Source organism: Coregonus clupeaformis, unplaced genomic scaffold (genome assembly GCF_020615455.1).
Source record: "Coregonus clupeaformis isolate EN_2021a unplaced genomic scaffold, ASM2061545v1 scaf0828, whole genome shotgun sequence".
Lineage (NCBI taxonomy): Eukaryota > Metazoa > Chordata > Actinopteri > Salmoniformes > Salmonidae > Coregonus > Coregonus clupeaformis.
In genome coordinates, this window is record NW_025534283.1 from 13354 (window position 1) to 39000 (window position 25647).

General features: G+C 43.3%; 1 protein-coding gene across 2 annotated transcripts; it reads left to right on the top strand.

Annotated features, from left to right (window-relative positions):
- The first annotated feature begins 1254 nt into the window (after positions 1–1254).
- Positions 1255–17320, top strand: stoml1 (stomatin (EPB72)-like 1). Of its 2 annotated transcripts, XM_045216855.1 has the most exons (7): positions 1255–1597; positions 2138–2244; positions 5250–5399; positions 6559–6762; positions 11739–11970; positions 15050–15277; positions 15692–17320. In XM_045216855.1, the coding sequence occupies exons 1-7, from the start codon at positions 1414–1416 to the stop codon at positions 15892–15894; spliced, it is 1308 nt and encodes a 435-aa protein (XP_045072790.1). In that variant the 5' UTR covers positions 1255–1413; the 3' UTR covers positions 15895–17320. The 2 variants fall into 2 exon arrangements, with proteins under 2 accessions (XP_045072790.1, XP_045072791.1); XM_045216856.1 differs by lacking the exon at positions 2138–2244.
- The last annotated feature ends 8327 nt before the right edge of the window (positions 17321–25647 follow it).

Below are 25647 nucleotides of genomic sequence, written 5' to 3' on the forward strand. Positions count from 1 at the left end.
TCGTCTCTCTTGGTTATTAAGCTAATACAACCAGGATACAGAAGATAGCCCTATTTGGTAAAATACCAAGTCCATATTAAGGCAAGAACAGCTCAAATAAGCAAAGAGAAACAACAGTCCATCATTACTTTATGACATGAAGGTCAGTCAATACGGAACATTTCAAGAACTTTGAAAGTTTCTTCAAGTGCTGTCGCAAAAACCATCAAGCGCTATGATGAAACTGGCTCTCATGAGGACCACCACAGGAATGGAAGACCCAGAGTTACCTCTGCTGCAGAGGATAAGTTCATTAGAGTTACCAGCCTCAGAAATTGCAGCCCAAATAAATGCTTCACAGAGTTCAAGTAACAGACACATCTCAACATAAACTGTTCAGAGGAGACTGCGTGAATCAGGCCTTCATGGTCGAATTGCTGCAAAGAAACCACTACCAAAGGACACCAATAATAAGAAGAAACATGCTTTGGCCAAGAAACACGAGCAATGGACATTAGACCGGTGGAAATCTGTCCTTTGGTCTGGAGTCCAAATATGAGATTTTTGGTTCCAACTGCCGTGAGACGCGGTGTGGGTGAACGGATGATCTCCGCATGTGTATTTCCCACCGTAAAGCATGAAGGAGGAGGTGTTATGGTGTGGGGATGCTTTGCTGGTGACACTGTCTGTGATTTATTTAGAATTCTTTGGAGGATATCTGGATGACGTCACACTGACCGCTGGAGAAGAGCTGGACGCCCAGGAGGATATCTGGATGACGTCACACTGACCGCTGGAGAAGAGCTGGACGCCCAGGAGGATATCTGGGTGTATAACATACTAACAGACGGAGACAGGTCCACAGTCCCCTCCCCGATTTCATCGTGGTGGACAATGTAGGGAAGGGGTAGAGAGGAATGGATGAGCAGAGGGGGAGTAAAATCCAATCCAAATCAAATGTTATTTGTCACATGCTTCGTAATCAACAGTGAAAGGCTTTCTTGCGGGTCCTTTAACAACAGAGTTAAAGAGAAAAATAAGTACAGGAGAAATTAAAGGAGGGGGCGGGCCGGGGGTATCAGTGAAGGCTTTATTGATTTTGTCCTGAAAAATAAGTTACTGAAATTAAGTTATGTAAGTGCAGCGCCATTTTTGGTTGCCAGAGCACAGAGTACAAGGAGTGGAACGTCAGACCGGCACCCAGACTAGCCGTCCGCTAGATGGCAGTGTACTCCCAGCTCTTTCCTTAAGCTACACTTTGCCCTGCAGCCGAGCGACAGGTAAACACGGAAGTAACACAACTGGCTGCGAACAAACGAAATTATTTTTTGATCATTTGACCGTTAAAACATATATTCAATGCCATGATTTTGTCCAGAAATACACAAATATTTAACTTATTTAGTGAGGTCGTTATTGAGCGTTGAAGTTTACATGACAATGTGTAGTAAAACGTCTGGATATGGATATCGGTCTCTTCCGCAACGAGATTCGATCAATGCCAAACCTGGGTTGTTCGTGGCGACAGAAAGCTTTGTCCAATCTCCATTCTACCACCATAAAGGACAAGGACATTCGTTTGACTACATCCCCAACGTTGGAGACAACGACTACAGTGGTAAGTATTGGCTAAATTAGATAGCTACTAGCTAGTAGTCTGAACACATCGGCGCATACGCGACTCGCTAGCTCCATACATACAACGTAGCTACGTAACAGACTGTTGCTCAGTTTTTCAGCCATTTCTTCTTGCAACAACAGCTGTCATATACTAGCTAGGTATGCAAGGACAGTATTGTAGTGATCCTCGCTATATGAGCCGCGTTACAATTCCCACGTGATGCATAGGGCGTTTGCCTTTCACACCCGAGACCAAGGTTCGCTTCCAGCTCCCTCCGTTTGCTACATTGGTGTCGGAAGTGGGATGGCTGGAGGCCATCGGAACGCATGGGCGGACATGTGAAAGGGCTTGAAAGAAAGTTGAAGCACGGCAGTGTAGCGATATTGGTGCAATGCGTTCACGCCGAAGACCCGGGTTCGCTTCCCGCTCCATCCGTTCGCAACAGGTATCTATAAGTATCATTAGGTAGACTGATGGACTGTAATCAAATCAAGCAGAGTAATAGCTCCATATTCACGTCTCTTCTCTATTCTCCAGACTCCACTCAGGGATGGCTGTCCTGGATCTGCAATGTGATAGTCTGCTTCATGGTGTATATCTGCACCTTCCTAACCTTCCCCATATCAGGCTGGTTCGTACTGAAGGTACACACACACCTTCATTACCTTCCCCATATCAGGCTGGTTCGTACTGAAGGTAACACACACCTCCATTACCTTCCCCAGATCAGGCTGGTTCGTACTGAAGGTAACACACACCTTCATTACCTTCCCCATATCGGGCTGGTTCGTACTGAAGGTAACACACACCTTCATTACCTTCCCCATATCGGGCTGGTTCGTACTGAAGGTAACACACACACCTTCATTATCTTCCCCATATCAGGCTGGTTCGTACTGAAGGTAACACACACCTTCATTACCTTCCCCATATCAGGCTGGTTCGTACTGAAGGTAACACACACCTTCATGACCTTCCCCATATCAGGCTGGTTCGTACTGAAGGTAACACACACCTTCATTACCTTCCCCATATCAGGCTGGTTCGTACTGAAGGTAACACACACACCTTCATTATCTTCCCCATATCAGGCTGGTTCGTACTGAAGGTAACACACACCTTCATTACCTTCCCCATATCAAGCTGGTTCGTACTGAAGGTAACACACACACCTTCATTACCTTCCCCATATCAAGCTGGTTCGTACTGAAGGTAACACACACCTCCATTACCTTCCCCATATCAGGCTGGTTCGTACTGAAGGTAACACACACCTCCATTACCTTCCCCATATCAGGCTGGTTCGTACTGAAGGTAACACACACACCTTCATTACCTTCCCCATATCAGGCTGGTTCGTACTGAAGGTAACACACACACCTCCATTACCTTCCCCATATCAGGCTGGTTCGTACTGAAGGTAACACACACCTTCATTACCTTCCCCATATCAGGCTGGTTCGTACTGAAGGTAACACACACCTTCATTACCTTCCCCATATCAGGCTGGTTCGTACTGAAGGTATCACACACCTTCATTACCTTCCCCATATCAGGCTGGTTCGTACTGAAGGTATCACACACACCTTCATTACCTTCCCCATATCAGGCTGGTTCGTACTGAAGGTAACACACACCTCCATTACCTTCCCCATATCAGGCTGGTTCGTACTGAAGGTATCACACACACCTTCATTACCTTCCCCATATCACTGCTGTCTCCTGAGTGGCGCAGTGGTCTAAGGCACTGCATCGCAGTGCTAACTGTGCCACTAGAGATCCTGGTTCGAATCCAGGCTCTGTCGCAGCCGGCCGCGACCGGGAGACTCATGGGCGGCGCACAATTGGCCCAGCGTCGTCCAGGGTAGGGGAGGGAATGGCCGGCAGGGATGTAGCTCAGTTGATAGAGCATGGTGTTTGCAACGCCAGGGTTGTGGGTTCGATTCCCACGGGGGGCCAGTATAAAAAAAAATATGTATTCACTAACTGTAAGTCGCTCTGGATAAGAGCGTCTGCTAAATGACTAAAATGTAAATGTAAATATCAGGCTGGTTCGTACTGAAGGTATCACACACCTCCATTACCTTCCCCATATCAGGCTGGTTCGTACTGAAGGTATCACACACACCTTCATTACCTTCCCCATATCAGGCTGGTTCGTACTGAAGGTATCACACACACCTTCATTACCTTCCCCATATCAGGCTGGTTCGTACTGAAGGTATCACACACCTCCATTACCTTCCCCATATCAGGCTGGTTCGTACTGAAGGTATCACACACACCTCCATTACCTTCCCCATACCAGGCTGGTTCGTACTGAAGGTATCACACACACCTCCATTACCTTCCCCATACCAGGCTGGTTCGTACTGAAGGTATCACACACACCTTCATTACCTTCCCCATACCAGGCTGGTTCGTACTGAAGGTAACACACACACTATCATTACCTTCCCCATATCAGGCTGGTTCGTACTGAAGGTATCACACACACCTTCATTACCTTCCCCATATCAGGCTGGTTCGTACTGAAGGTATCACACACACCTTCATTACCTTCCCCATATTAGGCTGGTTCGTACTGAAGGTATCACACACACCTTCATTACCTTCCCCATATCAGGCTGGTTCGTACTGAAGATATCACACACCTCCATTACCTTCCCCATATCAGGCTGGTTCGTACTGAAGGTATCACACACACCTTCATTACCTTCCCCATATCAGGCTGGTTCGTACTGAAGGTATCACACACACCTTCATTACCTTCCCCATATCAGGCTGGTTCGTACTGAAGGTATCACACACCTCCATTACCTTCCCCATATCAGGCTGGTTCGTACTGAAGGTATACACACACCTCCATTACCTTCCCCATACCAGGCTGGTTCGTACTGAAGGTATCACACACACCTCCATTACCTTCCCCATACCAGGCTGGTTCGTACTGAAGGTATCACACACACCTTCATTACCTTCCCCATACCAGGCTGGTTCGTACTGAAGGTAACACACACACTATCATTACCTTCCCCATATCAGGCTGGTTCGTACTGAAGGTATCACACACACCTCCATTACCTTCCCCATACCAGGCTGGTTCGTACTGAAGGTATCACACACACCTTCATTACCTTCCCCATATCAGGCTGGTTCGTACTGAAGGTAACACACACACTATCATTACCTTTCCCATATCAGGCTGGTTCGTACTGAAGGTAACACACACACCTTCATTACCTTCCCCATATCAGGCTGGTTCGTACTGAAGGTAACACACACCTTCATTACCTTCCCCATATCAGGCTGGTTCGTACTGAAGGTATCACACACACCTTCATTACCTTCCCCATATCAGGCTGGTTCGTACTGAAGGTAACACACACACTATCATTACCTTCCCCATATCAGGCTGGTTCGTACTGAAGGTAACACACACACCTTCATTACCTTCCCCATATCAGGCTGGTTCGTACTGAAGGTAACACACACACCTTCATTACCTTCCCCATATCAGGCTGGTTCGTACTGAAGGTAACACACACCTCCATTACCTTCCCCATATCAGGCTGGTTCGTACTGAAGGTAACACACACACTATCTCTCTCTCTCTGTTGCGTTATTAACAGTAATATCTTCCCTACAGGTTGTCCCTAACTACCAGCGTATCGTAGTGTTTCGTCTGGGCAGAGTGCGTCCTCCTAAAGGTCCAGGAGTGGTGTTGGTTCTGCCTCTTATTGACCAGTGGCAGAGAGTTGACCTACGTACCCGGGCCTTCAACATCCCACCATGCCAGGTACACACACACACACACACACACACACACACACACACACACACACACACACACACACTTGAATAACTTAGCTCAAAGATTAATGATGTGCTGTGCAGGGTACAAATCAAACTGCTGTTTGCAATTCTGACTGTAAGTCGCTGTGGATAAGAGCGTCTGCTAAACGACTAAAGTGTAAATTCTAGTGCCCTAAGTAACCACTACTCCACACTAATACTGCCACAGATCACTGCCAGGGACGGCGGTGTAGGGTCTGTAGGGTCAGCCCTCTTTATAACCCTCTCTATAACACATCTATAACACAGTTATAACCCTCTCTATAACAGTTATAACCCTCTCTATAACACATCTATAACACAGTTATAACCCTCTCTATAACAGTTATAACCCTCTCTATAACACAGTTATAACCCTCTCTATAACACAGTTATAATGCTCTCTATAACACAGTTATAACCCTCTCTATAACAGTTATAACCCTCTCTATAACACAGTTATAACCCTCTCTATAACACATCTATAACACAGTTATAACCCTCTCTATAACAGTTATAACCCTCTCTATAAAACAGTTATAACCCTCTCTATAACACATCTATAACACAGTTATAACGCTCTCTATAACACAGTTATAACCCTCTCTATAACACATCTATAACACAGTTATAACCCTCTCTATAACAGTTATAACCCTCTCTATAACACAGTTATAACCCTCTCTATAACAGTTAAAACCCTCTCTATAACCCTCTCTATAACACAGTTATAACCCTCTCTATAACCCTCTCTATAACACAGTTATAACCCTCTCTATAACACAGTTATAACCCTCTCTATAACCCTCTCTATAACCCTCTCTATAACCCTCTATATAACCCTCTCTATAACACAGTTATAACCCTCTCTATAACCCTCTCTATAACCCTCTCTATAACACAGTTATAACCCTCTCTATAACCCTCTCTATAACCCTCTCTATAACACAGTTATAACCCTCTCTATAACCCTCTCTATAACAGCTATAACCCTCTCTATAACCCTCTCTATAACCCTCTCTATAACAGTTATAACCCTCTCTATAACCCTCTCAATAACAGTTATAACCCTCTCTATAACCCTCTCTATAACAGTTATAACCATCTCTGCTGTGGTATAACAGGTTACTACCAAGGATGGAGGTATGGTGTCTGTAGGAGCAGATATCCAGTTCCGCATCTGGAGCCCGGTGATGTCAGTGGTGTCGGTTCAGGATCTTAATGCCTCCACGCGCCTCACTGCCCACAATGCCATGACAACCAGCCTGGGCAGGAAGAGCGTCAGGGAGATTCAGACTGAGAGAATCAAACTGGGAGAACACCTTGGGGTGAGGCAGCAGTACACAAATATACTGAACAAAAACAAACACAACGTGCAACAATTTCAAAGATTCTACTGAGCTACAGTTCATATATATTAATTAATTAATTAGGCCCTAATCTATGGATTTCACATGACTGGGAATACAGATATGCATCTGTTGGTCACAGATACATTTAAAAAAGGTAGGGGGATGGATAAGAAAACCAATCAGTATTTGGTGTCACCACCATTTGCCTCATGCAGCGCAACACATCTCCTTCGCATAGAGTTGCTCAGGCTGTTGATTGTGGCTTGTGGAATGTTATCCCACTCCTCTTCAATGGCTGTGCGAAGTTGCTGGATATTGGTGGGAACTGGAACACGCTGTTGTACACGTCGATCCAGAGCATCCCAAACATGCTCAATGGGTGACATCTCTGGTGAGTATGCAGGCCATGAAAGAACTGGGACATTTTCAGCTTCCAGGAATTGTGTACAGATCCTTGTGACATGGGGCAATGCATTATCATGTTGAAATATGAAGTGATGGCTGCGGAGGAATGGCACGACAATGGGCCTCAGGATCTCATCACGGTGTCTCTGTGCATTCAAATTGCCATCGATAAAATGCAATTGTGTTCGTTGTCCGTAGCTTATGCCTGCCCATACCATAATCCCACCGCCACCATGGGGCACTCTGTTCACAACGTTGACCTCAGCAAACCGCTCGCCCACACGACGTCATACACGTGGCCTGCGGTTGTGAGGCCAGTTGGACGTACTGCCAAATCCTCTAAAACGACGTTGGAGGTGGCTTATGGTAGAGAAATTAACATTACATTATCTGGCAACAGCTCTGGTAGACATTCCTGCAGTCAGCATGCCAATTGTACGCTCCCTCAAAACTTGAGACATCTGTGGCATTGTGTTGTGTGACAAAACTGCACATTTTAGAGTGGCCTTTTATTGTCCCCAGCACAAGGTGCACCTGTGTAATGATCATGCTGTTTAATCAGCTTCTTGATATGCCACACCTGTCAGGTGGATGGATTATCTTGGCAAAGGAGAAATGCTCACTAACAGGGGTGTAAACACATTTGGGGCCAACATTTTAGAGAAATATGTTTTTTGTGCGTATGGAACATATTTTATTTCAGCTCATGAAACACGGGACCAACACTTTACACGTTGCGTTAAATAGATCACTTAATATGTATTAGGGCTGGGCGACATTGTGAAAATATAATTTCACAATATTTTTCAAATATGACAGTATTTTATGTTTTTGGAATATTACACATTTTTTATTTTGCTTTACGAGTAGTGCATACATTTTACATTACATTTTAGTCATTTAGCAGACACTCTTATCCAGAGTGACTTACAGTTAGTGCATACATTCTTTTTTTTTTCATACCTGACCCCCCGTGGGAATCGAACCCACAACCCTGGCGTTGCAAACGCCATGCTCTACCAACTGAGCTACATCCCTGCCGGCCATTCCCTCCCCTACCCTGGACGACCCTGGGCCAATTGTGTGCCGCCCCATGGGTCGCCCGGTCGCGGCCGGCTACGACAGAGCCTGGATTCGAACCAGGATCTCTAGTGGCACAGCTAGCGCTGCGATGCAGTGCCTTAGACCACTGCGCCACTCGGGAGGTTGTGTCAACTCTGTATTCAAATGCATGACCCCAGGTTGGCAACACAACATTCTAAGTGATTTCAATGGGTCTTTTTACATTCTGATTGTTTAATAGCAGCGATGGGCAACTTTGATGGGGGCCACAGAAAAAACGGAAGTCATCATGCGGGGCTGCAGTGGCTCGTGGGATAGATGGATAGCTATAGATATGATAGATTAATAAACCAGTTACCCATCCCCGTTTTATACTGTTCAATTCAACTTCAACCCCAAAAAGATTTCAGCATTTTCATCCATTTCTGTATTTCCTGCACCTCATTTTGAGATCATTTCCACACTGCTACGTAGGCTTCACGATATGGGCAACTAATCTGTTTTATTTTTAACCTAATATTGCAAATGCGATTTAGATCAAAACTTGGGTGAACTGTTGGCATCATGAAAATAGAATGGTTATTAATTCTATAGTTGGAATATATTAGTGGGCACTTTGAATACAGTGTTGTTTGACAACAAATGAAAGTTATTGTGACCGGGTAGGAACCAAAGTGTTGGTCAGCGTTTTCTAGGGGACCCTATAATCTTTGGCTACATTTAAGAGTTCTCTCTTAGTTACTTCATGTAGTCAGAGAGGAAGAGGAAGAGGAGGAGAGAGGAAGAGGAGGAGAGAGGCCTCCCTCCGGCAGGTGGCGTTTTTGCGTTGTTTTGTCCACCAAGAAAGGAGTTTTTGTATGAAGGTCAATGAGTTACAAATTTGGTCAACAAAAAAATGAATAGCTTATTTTCTACGTGAGGTTTATTTTATCGAATAGAAGGTTAGTAATGCCTAAGTTGTTACTGATAGAAGTAGGACACGACATCCCGCCAACTTTGAGAAAAAAACACTTTATATCGGAGTTGTCTGGAGATGGCTATGCATATTCATGGCATTAGGCTAGTAGCATCTCTCTCCACTGAATACAGGCGGTTGACCTCAACAACCCTCATCAAAAAATAAATAAATAAAGGATTACTATAATGAGATGTATCCACCAATCCAAAGAAAGGATAGGGGGAGCTAGACAGCCCTCCGTGCCGCTTTGTGGCCAATGTCTCCCATTGTTAAGGCGGAGACACATGTATCTTGTCAATATATCCATCATCTTTGATGTAGCTAACGTTCATGCTTCGCCTATACCTCTTTGATTTAGAAGATACTGTTGCACAAACAACATGCTGATCAAGGCCTACAACTGAATTAGCTACGTTTGCTCTGACTCAGTACATTTATTAGATAACTAGCTAGCCAGCTAACTAGCGATTAGCATTAGCGGCTAACGCGATTTAGCCACAACTTGCTAAGAAAAGACAAACTAGCTGTTTGCAGACAGTAAGAAACAAAACTAATAGTGTAATTATAGAACGCTTGTGGATTTATATAAAAAAGCAGAGTGGAAACAGCATCGTTGCCATCCATGTGCTGCCGTGCGGACTGAACGCAAGGGGTCTCGTGGTCGAGCAACAACTGCGCTCCTTGAGTGACGGGGCGGGGCTAGGTCTGTGTGGAAAGTGGCATGGATAGACCGAGAGAGGTCACACCCACAAAGAATTTGAAAACAAATCAAACATTGATAAACTCCCATATCTGTGAGGTGTGACCTCTCTGTGAGGTGAAATACTGTTCGCTGCTGAAATACAGTCAAAACTGTTCGCTGCTCTGGCACCCCAATGGTGGAACAAGCTCCCTCACGACGCCAGGACAGCGGAGTCACTCACCACCTTCCGGAGACATTTGAAACCCCACCTCTTTAAGGAATACCTGGGATAGGATAAAGTAATCCTTCTAACCCCCCTCGTTATCGCTCTGGCTAATCAAGTGAGTCGCTCTGCTAAGAGCGTCTGCTAAATGACGTTAATGTGCCCTTGAGCAAGGCACTTAACCCTAATTGCTCCTGTAAGTCGCTCTGGATAAGAGCGTCTGCTAAATGACTAAAATGTAATGTAAATGTAAATACAACAGTGTGCAGTCACAGCAGCAAGCTTTGTGACCTGTTGCCATGAGAAAAGGGCAACCAGTGGAGCACAAACAACATTGTAAATACCACCCATATTTATCTGTTTATTTATCCTCCCTCACTATTCATACTACAACTTTTTGCATTGTTAAAACACAATGTGGTATAATATAGCTGATAATATAACACTGATAATATAACACTTCAAATGTCTATCTTTTTCGTTTACCATTTTGTGTGCAATATTCACTGTTATATTCTAATAGTTTTTGGTGTTTCTGTGTTTTCTCACTTGTCTATTTCACCTGCTTTGGCAATGTTAACATACGTTTCCCATGGCAATAAAGCCCTTTGAATTGAACTGAGAGAGACTCATCAAGTAGCGGAGGAAACTATAAAAATGGACGTTACACACGGCGGAGTAGAGTATCAGTTTTAACAAACCAAACATTGAAATACCGTTATAGAAGGTAAAGTGAAAACCCAAATTGGTATATAGTAAAACACAGTATACCGCCCAGCCCCAATATGCATCTCTAAGGTCACAGTTATTATCTAATCTAATCTGTTAGGGTCACAGTTATCATCTAATCTGTTAGGGTCACAGTTATCATCTAATCTAATCTGTTAGGGTCACAGTTATCATCTAATCTAATCTGTTAGGTCACAGTTATCATCTATTCTAATCTGTTAGGGTCACAGTTATCATCTAATCTAATACGTTAGGGTCACAGTTATCATCTAATCTAATCTGTTATGGTCACAGTTATCATCTAATCTAATCTGTTATGGTCACAGTTATCATCTATTCTAATCTGTTAGGGTCACAGTTATCATCTAATCTAATCTGTTAGGGTCACAGTTATCATCTAATCTAATCTGTTAGGTCACAGTTATCATCTATTCTAATCTGTTAGGGTCACAGTTATCATCTAATCTAATCTGTTAGGTCACAGTTATCATCTAATCTAATACGTTAGGGTCACAGTTATCATCTAATCTAATCTGTTATGGTCACAGTTATCATCTAATCTAATCTGTTATGGTCACAGTTATCATCTATTCTAATATGTTAGGGTCACAGTTATCATCTAATCTAATCTGTTAGGGTCACAGTTGTCATCTAATCTAATACGTTAGGGTCACTGTATCTTGGTAAGTAGGTGCCCATAACATCTCTTGCACCGTTGAAGTGGATGTTCTCTCTCTCCATCTTCCCTCAGTTCCTCTCTCCTCGCCTCCTTCTCCAAACACATCGGAGTTCCTCCGTTTAGCCTCTCTCCTACAATGTGTTTGGAGAAGGAGAGAGGATGTGAAGAGAGAAATCACCATGGTGTCTTAACAGAACCCTTTTCTCTTTCCCAGATGGACATCAATGAGATGACCAAGCCGTGGGGTCTGGAGGTAGACAGAGTGGAGCTGACTGTAGGTGCTGTCCTGAAGCCCCCACAGGACTCTCCATCTGGGCTTGGCTCTGTCATCCTACCCCCCTCTATCCCTGGTCTCGAGGGCCTGGCCGGACCCATACAACAGCTGGCTATGCACTTCCTGGGCAACATGGCTGGCAGTAACAATGAAGCTCCCCTGGTTAGGACAGGTACTGTCACATAGTAACAATGAAGCTCCCCTGGATAGGACAGGTACTGTCACATAGTAACAATGAAGCTCCCCTGGTTAGGACAGGTACAGTCACATAGTAACAATGAAGCTCCCCTGGATAGGACAGGTACAGTCACATAGTAACAATGAAGCTCCCCTGGATAGGACAGGTACAGTCACAATGAAGCTCCCCTGGATAGGACAGGTACAGTCACATAGTAACAATGAAGCTCCCCTGGATAGGACAGGTACTGTCACATAGTAACAATGAAGCTCCCCTGGTTAGGACAGGTACAGTCACAATGGAGCTCCCCTGGTTAGGACAGGTACAGTCACAATGGAGCTCCCCTGGTTAGGACAGGTACAGTCACAATGGAGCTCCCCTGGTTAGGACAGGTACAGTCACAATGAAGCTCCCCTGGTTAAATGCACTTCATCACTTCGTAGCAGCGTTGTAGTTCAGGTAGTCCTCCCGGTTTCATTTAGCAGAAGCTCTTATCCAGAGTGACTTACAGTAGTTAGTACATAGTACAGTTAGTGAGTCATTTAGCAGAAGATGGTTCCTCCATTGGGGTGCCAGGACAGAGAAGAGCTTGGACTGGGCTGAGTGGGAGCTGCCCTTCTGTAGGGGTGGGAGGGTCAAGAGACCAGAGGTGGCAGAACAGAGTGCTCAGGTTGGGGTGTAGGGTTTGACCATAGCCTGAAGGTAGGGACTCATGTTGGGGTGTAGGGTTGGAGCATAGCCTGAAGGTAGGGACTCATGTTGGGGTGTAGGGTTGGACCATAGCCTGAAGGTAGGGACTCATGTTGGGGTGTAGGGTTTGAGCATAGCCTGAAGGTAGCGAAGGGCAGTTCCTCTTGCTGCTCCGTAGGTAAGCACCATGGTCTTGAAGTGGATGTGAGCTTCGACTGGAAGCCAGTGGAGTGGGCGGAGGAGCGGGCTGCAGCGTTCTGGATAAATTGCAGGGGTTTGATGGCACAAGCAGGGAGCCCAGTCAACAGTGAGTTGCAGTAATCCAGACGGGAGATGACAAGTGCCTGGATTAGGACCTGCGCCGCTTCCTGTGTGAGGTAGGGTCGTACTCTACGGATGTTGTAGAGTATGAACCTGCAGGAGCAAGTCACTGCTTTGATGTTTGCAGAGACTGTCTGGGTGTTGTCCATAGGGTCACGCCAAGGTTCTTTGCACTCTGGGAGGAGGACACAATGGAGTTGTCAACCGTGATCCAAGCTGAGATATCTGCCAGGCACGCAGAGATGCATCTCACCACCTGGGTGTCAGAAGGGGGGAAGGAGGAAAGAAGTTGAGTGTCATCCTCATAGCAATGATAGGAGAGACCATGTGATGATATGACAGAGCCGAGTGACTTGGTGTCTAGAGAGAAGAGGAGAGGGCCTAGAACCGAGCCCTGGGGGACACCAGTAGTGAGAGTACGTGGTGCAAACACAGATCCTCTCCACGTCACCTGGTAGGAGCGGCCTGCCAGGTAGAATGCAATCCAACAGTGTGCAGAGCCTGAGACGCCCAGTCCTGAGAGGGTGGAGAGGAGGATCTGATGGTTCACGGTGTCGAAGGCAGCGGATAGATCTAGGAGGATGAGAACAGAGAGAGAGTCAGCTTTGGCAGTGCGGAGAGCCTCCGTGACACAGAGAAGAGCAGTCTCGGTTGAGTGACCCATCTTGAAGCCTGACGGGTTAGGGTCAAGAAGATCGTTCTGAGAGAGATAGCGAGAGAGTTGGTCAGAGAGTGTTTTGGAAAGAAAAGATACCAGTCTATAGTTTTTGATGTCAGAGGAGTCGAGGAATGGGAGGTCTTCAGAGATGGTCTGGAGGAGGGAATGAGGTCGAGGGGGCAGGTTGTCGGGAGGCCAGACTTCACTAGTCGCAGGATGTCATCTGGAGAGAGAGGGGAGAAAGAGGTCAAGGCGTAGGGTAGGTCTGTGGGAGTGGGACCAGTGGACTCAATAGGCTGAGTGAATGAGTAGCGGATGTTGTCAACCTTACATTTACATTTACGTCATTTAGCAGACGCTCTTATCCAGAGCGACATACAGTTTGTGAGTGCATACATTATTTTTACATACTGGCCCCCCTTGGGAATCAAACCCACAACCCTGGCATTGCAAACACCATGCTCTACCAACTGAGCTACATCCCTGCCGGCCATTCCCTCCCCTACCCTGGACGACGCTGGGCCAATTGTGCGCCGCCCCATGGGTCTCCCGGTCGCGGCCGGCTACGACAGAGCCTGGATTTGAACCAGGATCTCTAGTGGCACAGCTAGCACTGCGATGCAGTGCCTTAGACCACTGCGCCACTCGGGAGACCTTCTTCTCAAACTGGTCCGCAGAGAGGGAGGGGGAGGGGTGCTGGATTAAGGAGTGAGGAGAAGGTGGAAAATAGTTTCCTAGGTTTAGAGGCAGAAGCTTGACATTTAGAGTGATAGAAAGTGGTTTTTGCAGCGGATACAGAGGAAGAGAAGGTAGAGAGGACGGAGTGGAAGGATGATAGGTCCTCCGGAAGTTTCAAATCAAATTGTATTCGTCACATGCTTAGTAAACAACAGGTGTAGACTAACAGTGAAATGCTTCCTTCCTTCCCAACAATACAGAGAGAAAGAAAATAGAGAAATAATAGAAAAGTAAAACACGTAATAATAAAAGTAATAATTCATTAATTCAGTCAATTATCTTTGGTTTTGTGCCTAATGAACTCCACCCCTCACTGTGTTGTTTACAAAGCTTCTCTGTGTCTCTGTGTCCTCAGATTACATCATCAGCCTTCTCTGTGTCTCTGTGTCCTCAGAGGACAGCATCAGCCTTCTCTGTGTCTCTATGTCCTCAGAGGACAGCATCAGCCTTCTCTGTATCTCTGTGTCCTCAGATTACATCATCAGCCTTCTCTGTGTCTCTGTGTCCTCAGAGGACAGCATCAGCCTTCTCTGTGTCTCTATGTCCTCAGATTACATCATCAGCCTTCTCTGTGTCTCTGTGTCCTCAGAGGACAGCATCAGCCTTCTCTGTGTCTCTATGTCCTCAGAGGACAGCATCAGCTTATCTGTATCTCTGTGTCCACAGAGGACAGCATCAGCTTCTCAGATGAGGTGAGCAGTACTCCCCGGGCTATAAGTTGTACTGAAGCCGGGGACGGAGCTGTAGCTGTAACCAGGCCCACGCCGGTGCTGGAACTGCTGAAAGAGCTTCTCCTCTCAGAGTCTCTGGTCAGTCAGGTGGGAGCCTGCTTCCTGTTCCTCCTCCAATCACCTGACGGACAACAGACAAGCTATTACGTAGACCTCAGCCAAGGTGAGACAAATAACACACTGTCGTTCTACAGAGTCTTATAGGGCCGGTTTCCCAGACACAAGGCTAGTCCTGGACCAAAAGCATTCTCTGATGATGATTTTTTGCAAACAGTCTTTGGCCCTCCTTCTTTGTCATGTATATTAAAGTACTTGATCTCTGTAGTTATTGTAACAGTCTCTTTTCCTCCGCCCTGTGGTTTTACTCGATTAACCTTTTAAGGGCCGTTTTCCGAGACACATGTTCATCCCTCACTAAAAAGAACTTTTCAATAGATTGAGCATGCTTTCTAGTTCAGGGCTTAGTCTGTATTTAGTGAGTCATTATCCCATCCTCTCTGTCAGATATGTTTGTTTTGTATCCAAGCTGCATTTCAGGGTAACAGAGTAAAAGTGAGTTCCCCTCCTCTGTGTGTAGGCAGTGGTTCAGCCGGACCAGGACCCCCTCCGGAGGGCCAGGTACCAGACGTCACCCTCAGTATGACGGACCAGGACCTGCTGGCTATGTTCAAGGGAACCCTGCGACCCTTCGCAGCCTACACCACTGGACGACTCAAGGTCCAGGGAGACCTGAAGACTGCCATGAAGCTGGAGGAACTCATTAAACTACTCAGGCCTTAACCAGAGCCATATATTGATACATGTAAATACACGGTTCTGGCCTTAACCAGAGCCATATATTGATACATGTAAATACATGGTTCTGGCCTTAACCAGAGCCGTATATTGATACATGTAAATACATGGTTCTGGCCTTAACCAGAGCCGTATATTGATACATGTAAATACATGGTTCTGGCCTTAACCAGAGCCGTATATTGATACATGTAAATACATGGTTCTGGCCTTAACCAGAGCCGTATATTGATACATGTAAATACATGGTTCTGGCCTTAACCAGGTCCTAGATAGGGAGCAAATATGATTTCTGCACTTTTATCTCTATGAGTGATCAAACATCTGAATACATATAGTTCACATATACCATCTCTTTGATGTTGTGGTTTAATACCTGCCACTAAGAAGCTTGAGGATTGATCAATACTAGTTTCATTGTAGCCGTTTATGTAGCTTATCAATACCTTACGGAGTCAATATGAGACAAATATGTAAAGACCATCTCAATATCACGTGTTGTGGACAATACTTAAGATATGAATACATTAACATGTGTGACATGGAATTGTGCAGCCAGCCAAAATAATTAAGGTGTTTTCTTATTTGAAAAAGAATAACGCCAACATCTGTTTTTTACATGAAACTCGCCTATCAGCAATAAAATGCGAAAGGTTTGGGCAAGCTTGGGATGGGTTGGCATTCTCCTCCACCTAGATCCACTATCAATTCTCATGGATTAAAAAAGTCCCATTACAGAAATTACTACAGACCCAAATGGAGATTTTATAATGGTAAAAGGAAACCATGCACAAGAAAAAGTTACTTTACTGAATTATTCCCCAAATGAAGACGACCCAAAGTTAATGACCTTTATACTAAAACGATCTCAATGTAAAGACAATATGATATTGGGGGGAGGGGGGGTTGGATTTGAACTGTGTGGAATGCATCAACTAAAATATATACTCTTCCTAGCATGTCTAAGGTATTAGAGAGATGGTAAATGTGAACTGTATCTATTCATTAAACCGCAACATCAAAGAGATGGTATATGTGAACTGTATCTATTCATTAAACCGCAACATGAAAGAGATGGTATATGTGAACTGTATCTATTCATTAAACCGCAACATCAAAAAGATGGTATATGTGAACTGTATCTATTCATTAAACCACAACATCAAAGAGATGGTATATGTGAACTGTATCTATTCATTAAACCGCAACATCAAAGAGATGGTATATGTGACCTGTATGTATTCATTAAACCACAACATCAAAGAGATGGTATATGTGACCTGTATGTATTCATTAAACCACAACATCAAAGAGATGGTATATGTGACCTGTATGTATTCATTAAACCACAACATCAAAGAGATGGTATATGTGAACTGTATGTATTCATTAAACTGTGGAGACAGAAACATCCAACTGAAAGACAATACTCTTATTGCTCACATGTTCACAGGTCATATTCAATAATTGACTTTTTTATTGTAAACGTATTGTTTTTACAACATAGAACAGAAATATAAACACAACATGTGAAGTGTTGGTCCCGTGTTCCATGAGCTGAAATAAAAGATCCCAGAAATGTTCAAAAAAGCTTATTTCTCTAAAATGTTGGGCACAAATTTGTTTACATCCCTGTTAGTGAGCATTTCACCTTTGCCAAGATAATCCATCCACCTGACAGGTGTGGCATATCAAGAAGCTGATTAAACAGTATGATCATTACACAGGTGCATCTTGTACTGGGGACAATAAAAGGCCTCTCTAAAATGTGCAGTTTTGTCACACAACACAATGCCACAGATGTCTCAAGTTTTGAGGGAGCGTGCAATTGGCATGCTGACTGCAGGAATGTCCACCAAAGCTGTTGCCAGAGAATGTAATGTTCATTTAGCTACCATAAGCCACCTCCAACATTGTTTTAGAGAATTTGGCAGTACGTCCAACTGGCCTCAAAACCGCAGACCACGTGTATGGCGTCGTGTGGGCGAGTGATTTGCTGATGTCAACGTTGTGAACAGCACCCCATGGTGGCGGTGGGGTTACGGTATGGACAGGTATAAGCTACGGACAACGAACACAACTGCATTTTATCGATGGCAATTTGAATGCACAGAGACACCGTGATGAGATCCTGAGGCCCATTGTCATGCCATTCATCCGCCGCCATCACCTCATGTTTCAGCATGATAATGCATTGCCCCATGTCGCAAGGATCTCTACACAGTTCCTGGAAGCTGAAAATGTCCCAGTTCTTCCATGGCCTGCATACTCACCAGACATGTCACCCATTGAGCATGTTTGGGATGCTCTGGATTAACGTGTACGACAGCGTGTTCCAGTTCCCACCAATATCCAGCAACTTCTCACAGCCATTGAAGAGTAGTGGGATAACATTCCACAGGCCACAATCAACAGCCTGAGCAACTCTATGCGAAGGAGATGTGTCGCGCTGCATGAGGCAAATGGTGGTCACACCAGATACTGACTGATCCACCCCCATACCTTTTTTTAAGGTATCTGTGACCAACAGATGCATATCTGTATTCCCATTCATGTGAAATCCATAGATTAGGGCCTAATTTATTTATTTAAATTAGCTGATTTCCTTATATGAACTGTAGCTCAGTAGAATCTTTGAAATTGTTGCACGTTGCGTTTGTTTTTGTTCAGTTTGAATTGAAAGTCTTTCAATCTAAATGGAATAACTAAACTCATGTCATTAAATCTAAATGGAAGTATTAAACTCATGTCATTCATTCTAAATTGAAGTATTAAAGTCATGTCAATCTACTGTAGAGATAGCCTGCAGAGCTTTAATATACAGTGGGGGAAAAAAAGTATTTAATCAGCCACCGATTGTGCAAGTTCTCCCACTTAAAAAGATGAGAGAGGCCTGTAATTTTCATCATAGGTACACGTCAACTATGACAGACAAATTTAGAATTTTTTTCTACAGAAAATCACATTGTAGGATTTTTAATGAATTTATTTGCAAATTATGGTGGAAAATAAGTATTTGGTCACCTACAAACAAGCAAGATTTCTGGCTCTCACAGACCTGTAACTTCTTCTTTAAGAGGCTCCTCTGTCCTCCACTCGTTACCTGTATTAATGGCACCTGTTTGAACTTGTTATCAGTATAAAAGACACCTGTCCACAACCTCAAACAGTCACACTCCAAACTCCACTATGGCCAAGACCAAAGAGCTGTCAAAGGACACCAGAAACAAAATTGTAGACCTGCACCAGGCTGGGAAGACTGAATCTGCAATAGGTAAGCAGCTTGGTTTGAAGAAATCAACTGTGGGAGCAATTATTAGGAAATGGAAGACATACAAGACCACTGATAATCTCCCTCAATCTGGGGCTCCACGCAAGATCTCACCCCGTGGGGTCAAAATTATCACAAGTCGTAAGAATTGTAAGAAGCATTTCAAGGTCCTGGAGTGGCCTAGCCAGTCTCCAGATCTCAACCCCATAGAAAATCTTTGGAGGGAGTTGAAAGTCCGTGTTGCCCAGCGACAGCCCCAAAACATCACTGCTCTAGAGGAGATCTGCATGGAATGGGCCAAAATACCAGCAACAGTGTGTGAAAACCTTGTGAAGACTTACAGAAAACGTTTGACCTGTGTCATTGCTAACAAAGGGGATATAACAAAGTATTGAGAAACTTTTGTTATTGACCAAATACTTATTTTCCACCATAATTTGCAAATAAATTCATTAAAAATCCTACAATGTGATTTTCAGGAATTTTTTTTCTCATTTTGTCTGTCATAGTTGACGTGTACCTATGATGAAAATTACAGGCCTCTCTCATCTTTTTAAGTGGGAGAACTTGCACAATTGGTGGCTGACTAAATACTTTTTTCCCCCATTGTACCATCCAGGTCTGTGCCCAAACAGTTTGAGCTTCTACTTCTAAAAATCCACCTTTCCAGAAATAAGTCTCTCACTGTTGCCGCTTGCTACTGTCGTGTATTGAGATTATGACTGTTTTGGAGGAACAAGGAATGTTGTTTATGTTGGTAGCAAGAGGGAATGTTTTAGGTGTAATACCACATACCACAGACAGGAGGTGGGTTGTAGACAGGGGAGACTGGTGATTGGCCAGAAGAGGGGGCATCATTGTTTATAAATAGGGGGGAAAACGACGGAGAGGTTAGAGCAAGCAGCCATTCTGAGGCGTCGCTCTCCGGGTGTCATGTCACCTGTCACTCCTGCTGAAGCTTCTGATCTGAATAAACCTTATGATCAACGTTCAGTATGAGCGGACTCTTTTTGTTCATCAGCAATGACGACCACCATTCATCATATACGACAAATGGCGAGCTAGCCAGGAGGGATGATGCAATCCTTCTTTGCTGCATTTGGAGTCGCCAGGCTAACTCAAGCTGACTTTGGTCTGGAGTCATGACCCGACTAAACACAGCTAAGTTGTTGGTTTTGTTACTGCTTATGTACACTGGAGGAGTGTACCCTTACGACCGTGCTTCGGGTGGTGTTTTTGCTGATGACTGGGGTCTGGCTAATCATTATACAAATTTTAAAAATTGTTTATAGAGATGTGTTGCTTGAATAGTAAGTCAAGAACAGTCGGGGCCAAGATATGTATACAATTTTAGAGCATTGCAGGTTTAGATAAGCCCTCGTTACGAACGGGGCGACCAACAGGGTGGGCCATAAACCCTGGAACGCACTAGGAGTTTCAGGTCAGTCTGGGACTGGGGTTTGGTTGAAAATTTATTGGGGATGGCTTGCTCAACTTCTGTCCGACGGGATATTTGCATTGGGGAGGATCGCTCACTTAAATAGCCTTACTCACGGCAGAATAAATTTAGGGCAAACGAAACAGTACTCAATTAAAGGAACGCAATGCTGGGTTTTGTTACATGTTGTAGGCAGCAGTTAGCAATGGCTAACTGCTAAAGGCTAAGTGTGTTGCGTGCTACATGATAACTTCAACCTAAGAGGTCCACTGCGATGGATTCAAGCCTCTTAAACTTGTTTGTATGTGATGGAACTGAAAGTTCTACGCAAATGTGAGCTCTGTTATGTGTAATTGTGTGAGTATAACGTATAAAATAGTGACGCTGTAGCGTAATGCTATCGGTCTATTGTGTGGTCAGCATGGGCTTAAGGGGTTGTGCGCATGTGCGTGTGATTTTACGGGGCTAAAAACTACGACATGAGGTGGCGCTGAGCCTCCAAAACAAAATGGTGGCTTAAGGTCAGAGGTCTTTGGGGTTTCTTTGCAGGGGTTTAATAGCTATCGAGGAGGAAAGTTGGACATGAATCTTTTAAAATCGTTAAAGTAACTGTTATTTGAACGGGAAACTATTTGGCGAGATGTAGTAAAGTTATAAATCAAATATATGTTGACGGAGTATAATTAATTAAATTAAAAGACGATTAAAATTAAATGAAATGTTTTGGAGCGATCTATGTAATAAATGATATTTGCGCATGCGTGGGATTCTGCAAAACAACACATTGGTTAAACTGCAGGGGGAGACAGAGGAACACAGACGACGGAACAAATAGGCACAAGGAGAGTTTAACACGAAGTTTACACGGCGGTGGGTTAAGATGAAACTTGTTTGGGTACCTATTGAATTTATAAATTAAATATATGGTAACGGATTATAATAGAGGGAATTAGATAATTAAATGACGGATTAAAATCAAGGTTTTTGGGCGATCTATAATTAGTCCTGAGTTAAAGTCTTAGAGCGAATGTAGAACGGATGAATATTGAATGGTTGGAAATACTCAGTAATGGCATTAACTACTAAAAATTGTTCTCGTGTCTTTGTCCCTTGTCATGAGAGACAGGAGAGAGGGGGAGCGAGGAGATACAGGAAGTGATCACGTGACGTGGCAGAGGATCAAGTCAAAAAATAAGGTTTTGAGACTGTTACAAAATATGTGATGTTGTGACGATTTTACATAGGCTTGGCAAATGTTATTTCATTAAAAGTTGCATTTTGGAGGCTATGGGCAACACTTGGGTTAATTACAGATGTGTTGGGAATTCAGGACTGACATTGTTCGGTAAATTTAAGATAATTGGGGGCTTATAGACCAAGGGTTTATGGTAATTATAGAGCAAGGGGTTAGAGGCTTTGTTTTTGGGATTGCTTTGAAGTTGACTAATTTACTTGCATTTGATGGGTTGTGGTAATATAGTCAACACTAATTGATAAATTAGTGACATAGGATATAGGAATACAAATTGGTTTTAATTATTCATGATTTTTAATTGATTTATTTGGAGTTGTTTAGGTTATATTAATAATTAGAGGGGGGGAAGCCTTAGGCTCTACAGTCTAAAATAAGCTAATTCATAATAAAGGAATATGAAAGAGTTGTTACAAGGGGGAGAAAGGACAGCAAGGCTAGAGGAAGGTGATTACACCGATTGATATAGGGGTAAAATAGTAATCTTTTAATTAAAGTAGGGTTAGAAAAACTAATGGCAGATGTTAGTACACCTTTCTCACATACGGATTCAGCAGAAAGACACCCACCTTATGAGAAGGAAGCTTTCAGTGATCATTCAGCAGTGTGATTATGGCATCAGAGATGAAGACGAATACAAGCAGAAACGACGATAAAAGATGAATCCAAGACTCCAGAAGGAAGAAAAACCGAGATGTCTGGGAAGTTAAAGAAGATGAGTGATGATGAAGAGGTTATGCATGGGTGGATATGACTCTGTGATCAGAAGGAAGTTGGCAAGAGGAGAAACGAAGAAGGATACACAAGATTTGATCTCTGATGGAAGTTGAAGATGAAGAAAGCGATGAAGATTTGGAGATTAAAGGTGCTTTATTTTCAAGAGGAGTTTGTCCTACAAGGACTGGCACAGAAGAAAAGTAAGAAGATGATGGAAGATGATATTTCAAGGACAGAATTTAGAAGAGAACCTTTGGAAGAATACTGATATGTCAACGACGAGAAGAACAGGACGAAGGAAACTCAATCAAATACAACTTATAACTGGTGGTGGAGAAGAAGAAAAGAAGTGTTGGTTATGAAGAATCAGAGGGAACCAAATCAACAATCACTGTTACAGCTTCAACTGAACAATATCAAATGCAATTGTACCAGCTAAGGGGGGTACCAGGTGTCATATCCACAGCCAAGGTCTGGACAGACACAGAATTAGAGAAGAAGAAACAGAGGAAGATCAAGGAGTAAGGGAAGATCACCTGTTAGTGTCTAGAAGATACGAGGGGGGTGTTGGCTGATAGCACCGATTAGAGAAGAACAAAGATATCCAACAATTGAAGTAAAAACAGAGGACTGTGATAGTGAATAGTGGGAAAATTTATGTGTTCAGCCTAAAGAGGTTAAACATATCACTCTGTAAAACATCTAACTAATTAGGATAGGATAGGGATTTGAGGTAGTAAAACAGTTTAATTACTCTTAAGGAATCAATTGAGCTCTGCTATAGAAGTCAAATAGGAATTAGAATAGACATACTAATATTAGGACAATATATCAATGACATTGTGGGAAGAGATGCATGGTGTAAATTGAAGTATTCAATCAGAGGCACACTAGACGACTGACTGTCTGGTAGAATATTTTAAGAAGTAGGGTTTTTGGGAATCATTTGCTTAAAAGATAATATCATAGGAAGGATGATAATGTATTAGATTGCCTGTTAGACAATCTGTCTGGGAAAATAAACTGAATAGAGTGACTGTTATTCTGGGTTACATCCTTACACCAAGAGATTTGAGGTTAGGCTAAAGGTGTTTAGTCATTTGCCAAGTCTGTGTAAAGGAGTCAGGAGCAGGTGGGGAATTCCCAATCACGTATTCTAAAATTGGTGGGGAGGGAATTTTGTCAATAAATCAGTGGAAAAAGGTTTTTTAAAGGTTAGGAGAAGATTAGATTAAAATAAGTTAGGAGAACTAGGGGTGAAGGAACTCTGAGACAGTAAGCTAAGTTTCAAAGTTAGTAGTAAGAGAGAGAACAATGGTGAATGACACTGTAGAGTAGGAAGATCAAGGTAATTATAGGGGTATTTTGTGTAATCAAAAGTTTGAAAATCAGGGATTAGAGAAAGGACTGAGAGTTGGGGAAAAGTGACACTAGTGGTGATGGATGGAAGTACAAGGAAAGAGTTCAGAGCTTAGGGGAAAACTAGGTTGATTATAAGGGTCCAGCACCAATTATAGGGGGAAAATACTGTTGTTAGGGTTAGGATAATGATAATAATAATAATATGTCATTTAGGATGATGACGTTCCTTTCACAGAGAGAGAGAGAGAGATAATTAGGGAGAATAAGTATTGTTATGAGGACCAGGAGTAGAAGGAGGTATAGTTTGGAATAGGGTTAGGAGTGACTGTTCACTTATTTTGCGTAATGTTACAGAGAAAGATCAGGGAGAATATATGTGTACTTATTTAGTGCAAGCATTAAAATTTGTTCCGGTTAAGAATTATTGGTTGAAGGGTTATGTAATTTGTAAAGTGATGCTTATAATGGAAGATTTGAAGTCTGTAAAACTTTCCACAGTCACAGAGGGAGTTAAGGATAAGCTTAATACAGTAGTCACTCAAACAGTAAATAATACACAGAGTATATTGGTAGCTTTTCCACTAGAGGGAATTAAGGGTTTTAATTCATCAACTAAATCAACAATGTTAATGGTAACTTTGGGAAGGGATTAATGATACGATGGTAATAGCAAATGTAGGAAGGATGACAACTTTTCTGAAATTAGAGGTAGCAAGAGGGACTCAGGAGGTTATGGAAAATAGGAGAGCAGATAGAAACAATATAGATTAATCGGAAAGGGAGAAGAGAGATTCATCATGGAAGCTGCAGGATGGGGTCTTTTGATTTTGATGACAGAGGGGGGGGGCATCTGATCAGTGCTGCTCGTTCCTCTGTTGTGAAAATTAGAGATAGATTAACTCATTCTGTAAGAATCAGTGAGGAATCTTGAGGGTTGATGTCTGTTGGGGATGCCAGCCCAAGACGTGTTGGACGGTTGCGCAGCCTCTAGCGGGTCTGGGTCAGGGTTATGCTTTGTCATGACTGTGGTGTCGGCAACAGTCATTGACCGATAAAATAATGTAGTTGTCAGAACAGTAGGGTTTAAGTGTTCTTGGGTAAATGGATTACCCTATGGGAATTGTTAGATGGAAAGTAAAGTCAGGTAACCGCAAACTCTGAAGCATTTGAGGTGTAACCATTGAGGGATAAAAGTTGTTGTTGTTCTAATAAAACATATGAGGTAGGGGTATGTTTATGGGAATATAGGTTATTTTTTATATACCAGGTAGTAAGAAGAGCAGGAGTTTGATGGTTAAAAGATTAGCTTTTGACTGACAGTGTGACTATGGGGAATTTTAGAGATATTTGGTGGGTTTGTGATGATAAAGTATATATATTTTTACCCTATGGAGGGATAGGATTTGGGTATGTGTCAACGTTGAAGCTTCCATATGAGAATTTTACTATTAAAAGAGAGCTAGCACCGGACACAGCTAAATCTAGGGTTAAAAGGGTGACATGGCTACATGTCATAGTCTTCAAGCCTATCATTGTAGGGTAAGTTTAAGGGAGAAGGGGGGACTTCATTCATGGTATGGTGTAACATTTGGAAAATATCAGGGATGCATTTGGGTGCAAAATCAGTTAGGCCAGTAGGGGGCAGTGATGGGGTACATTTTAAGGCACTGTGTAATATGTTACTGACTTTTGAGAAAG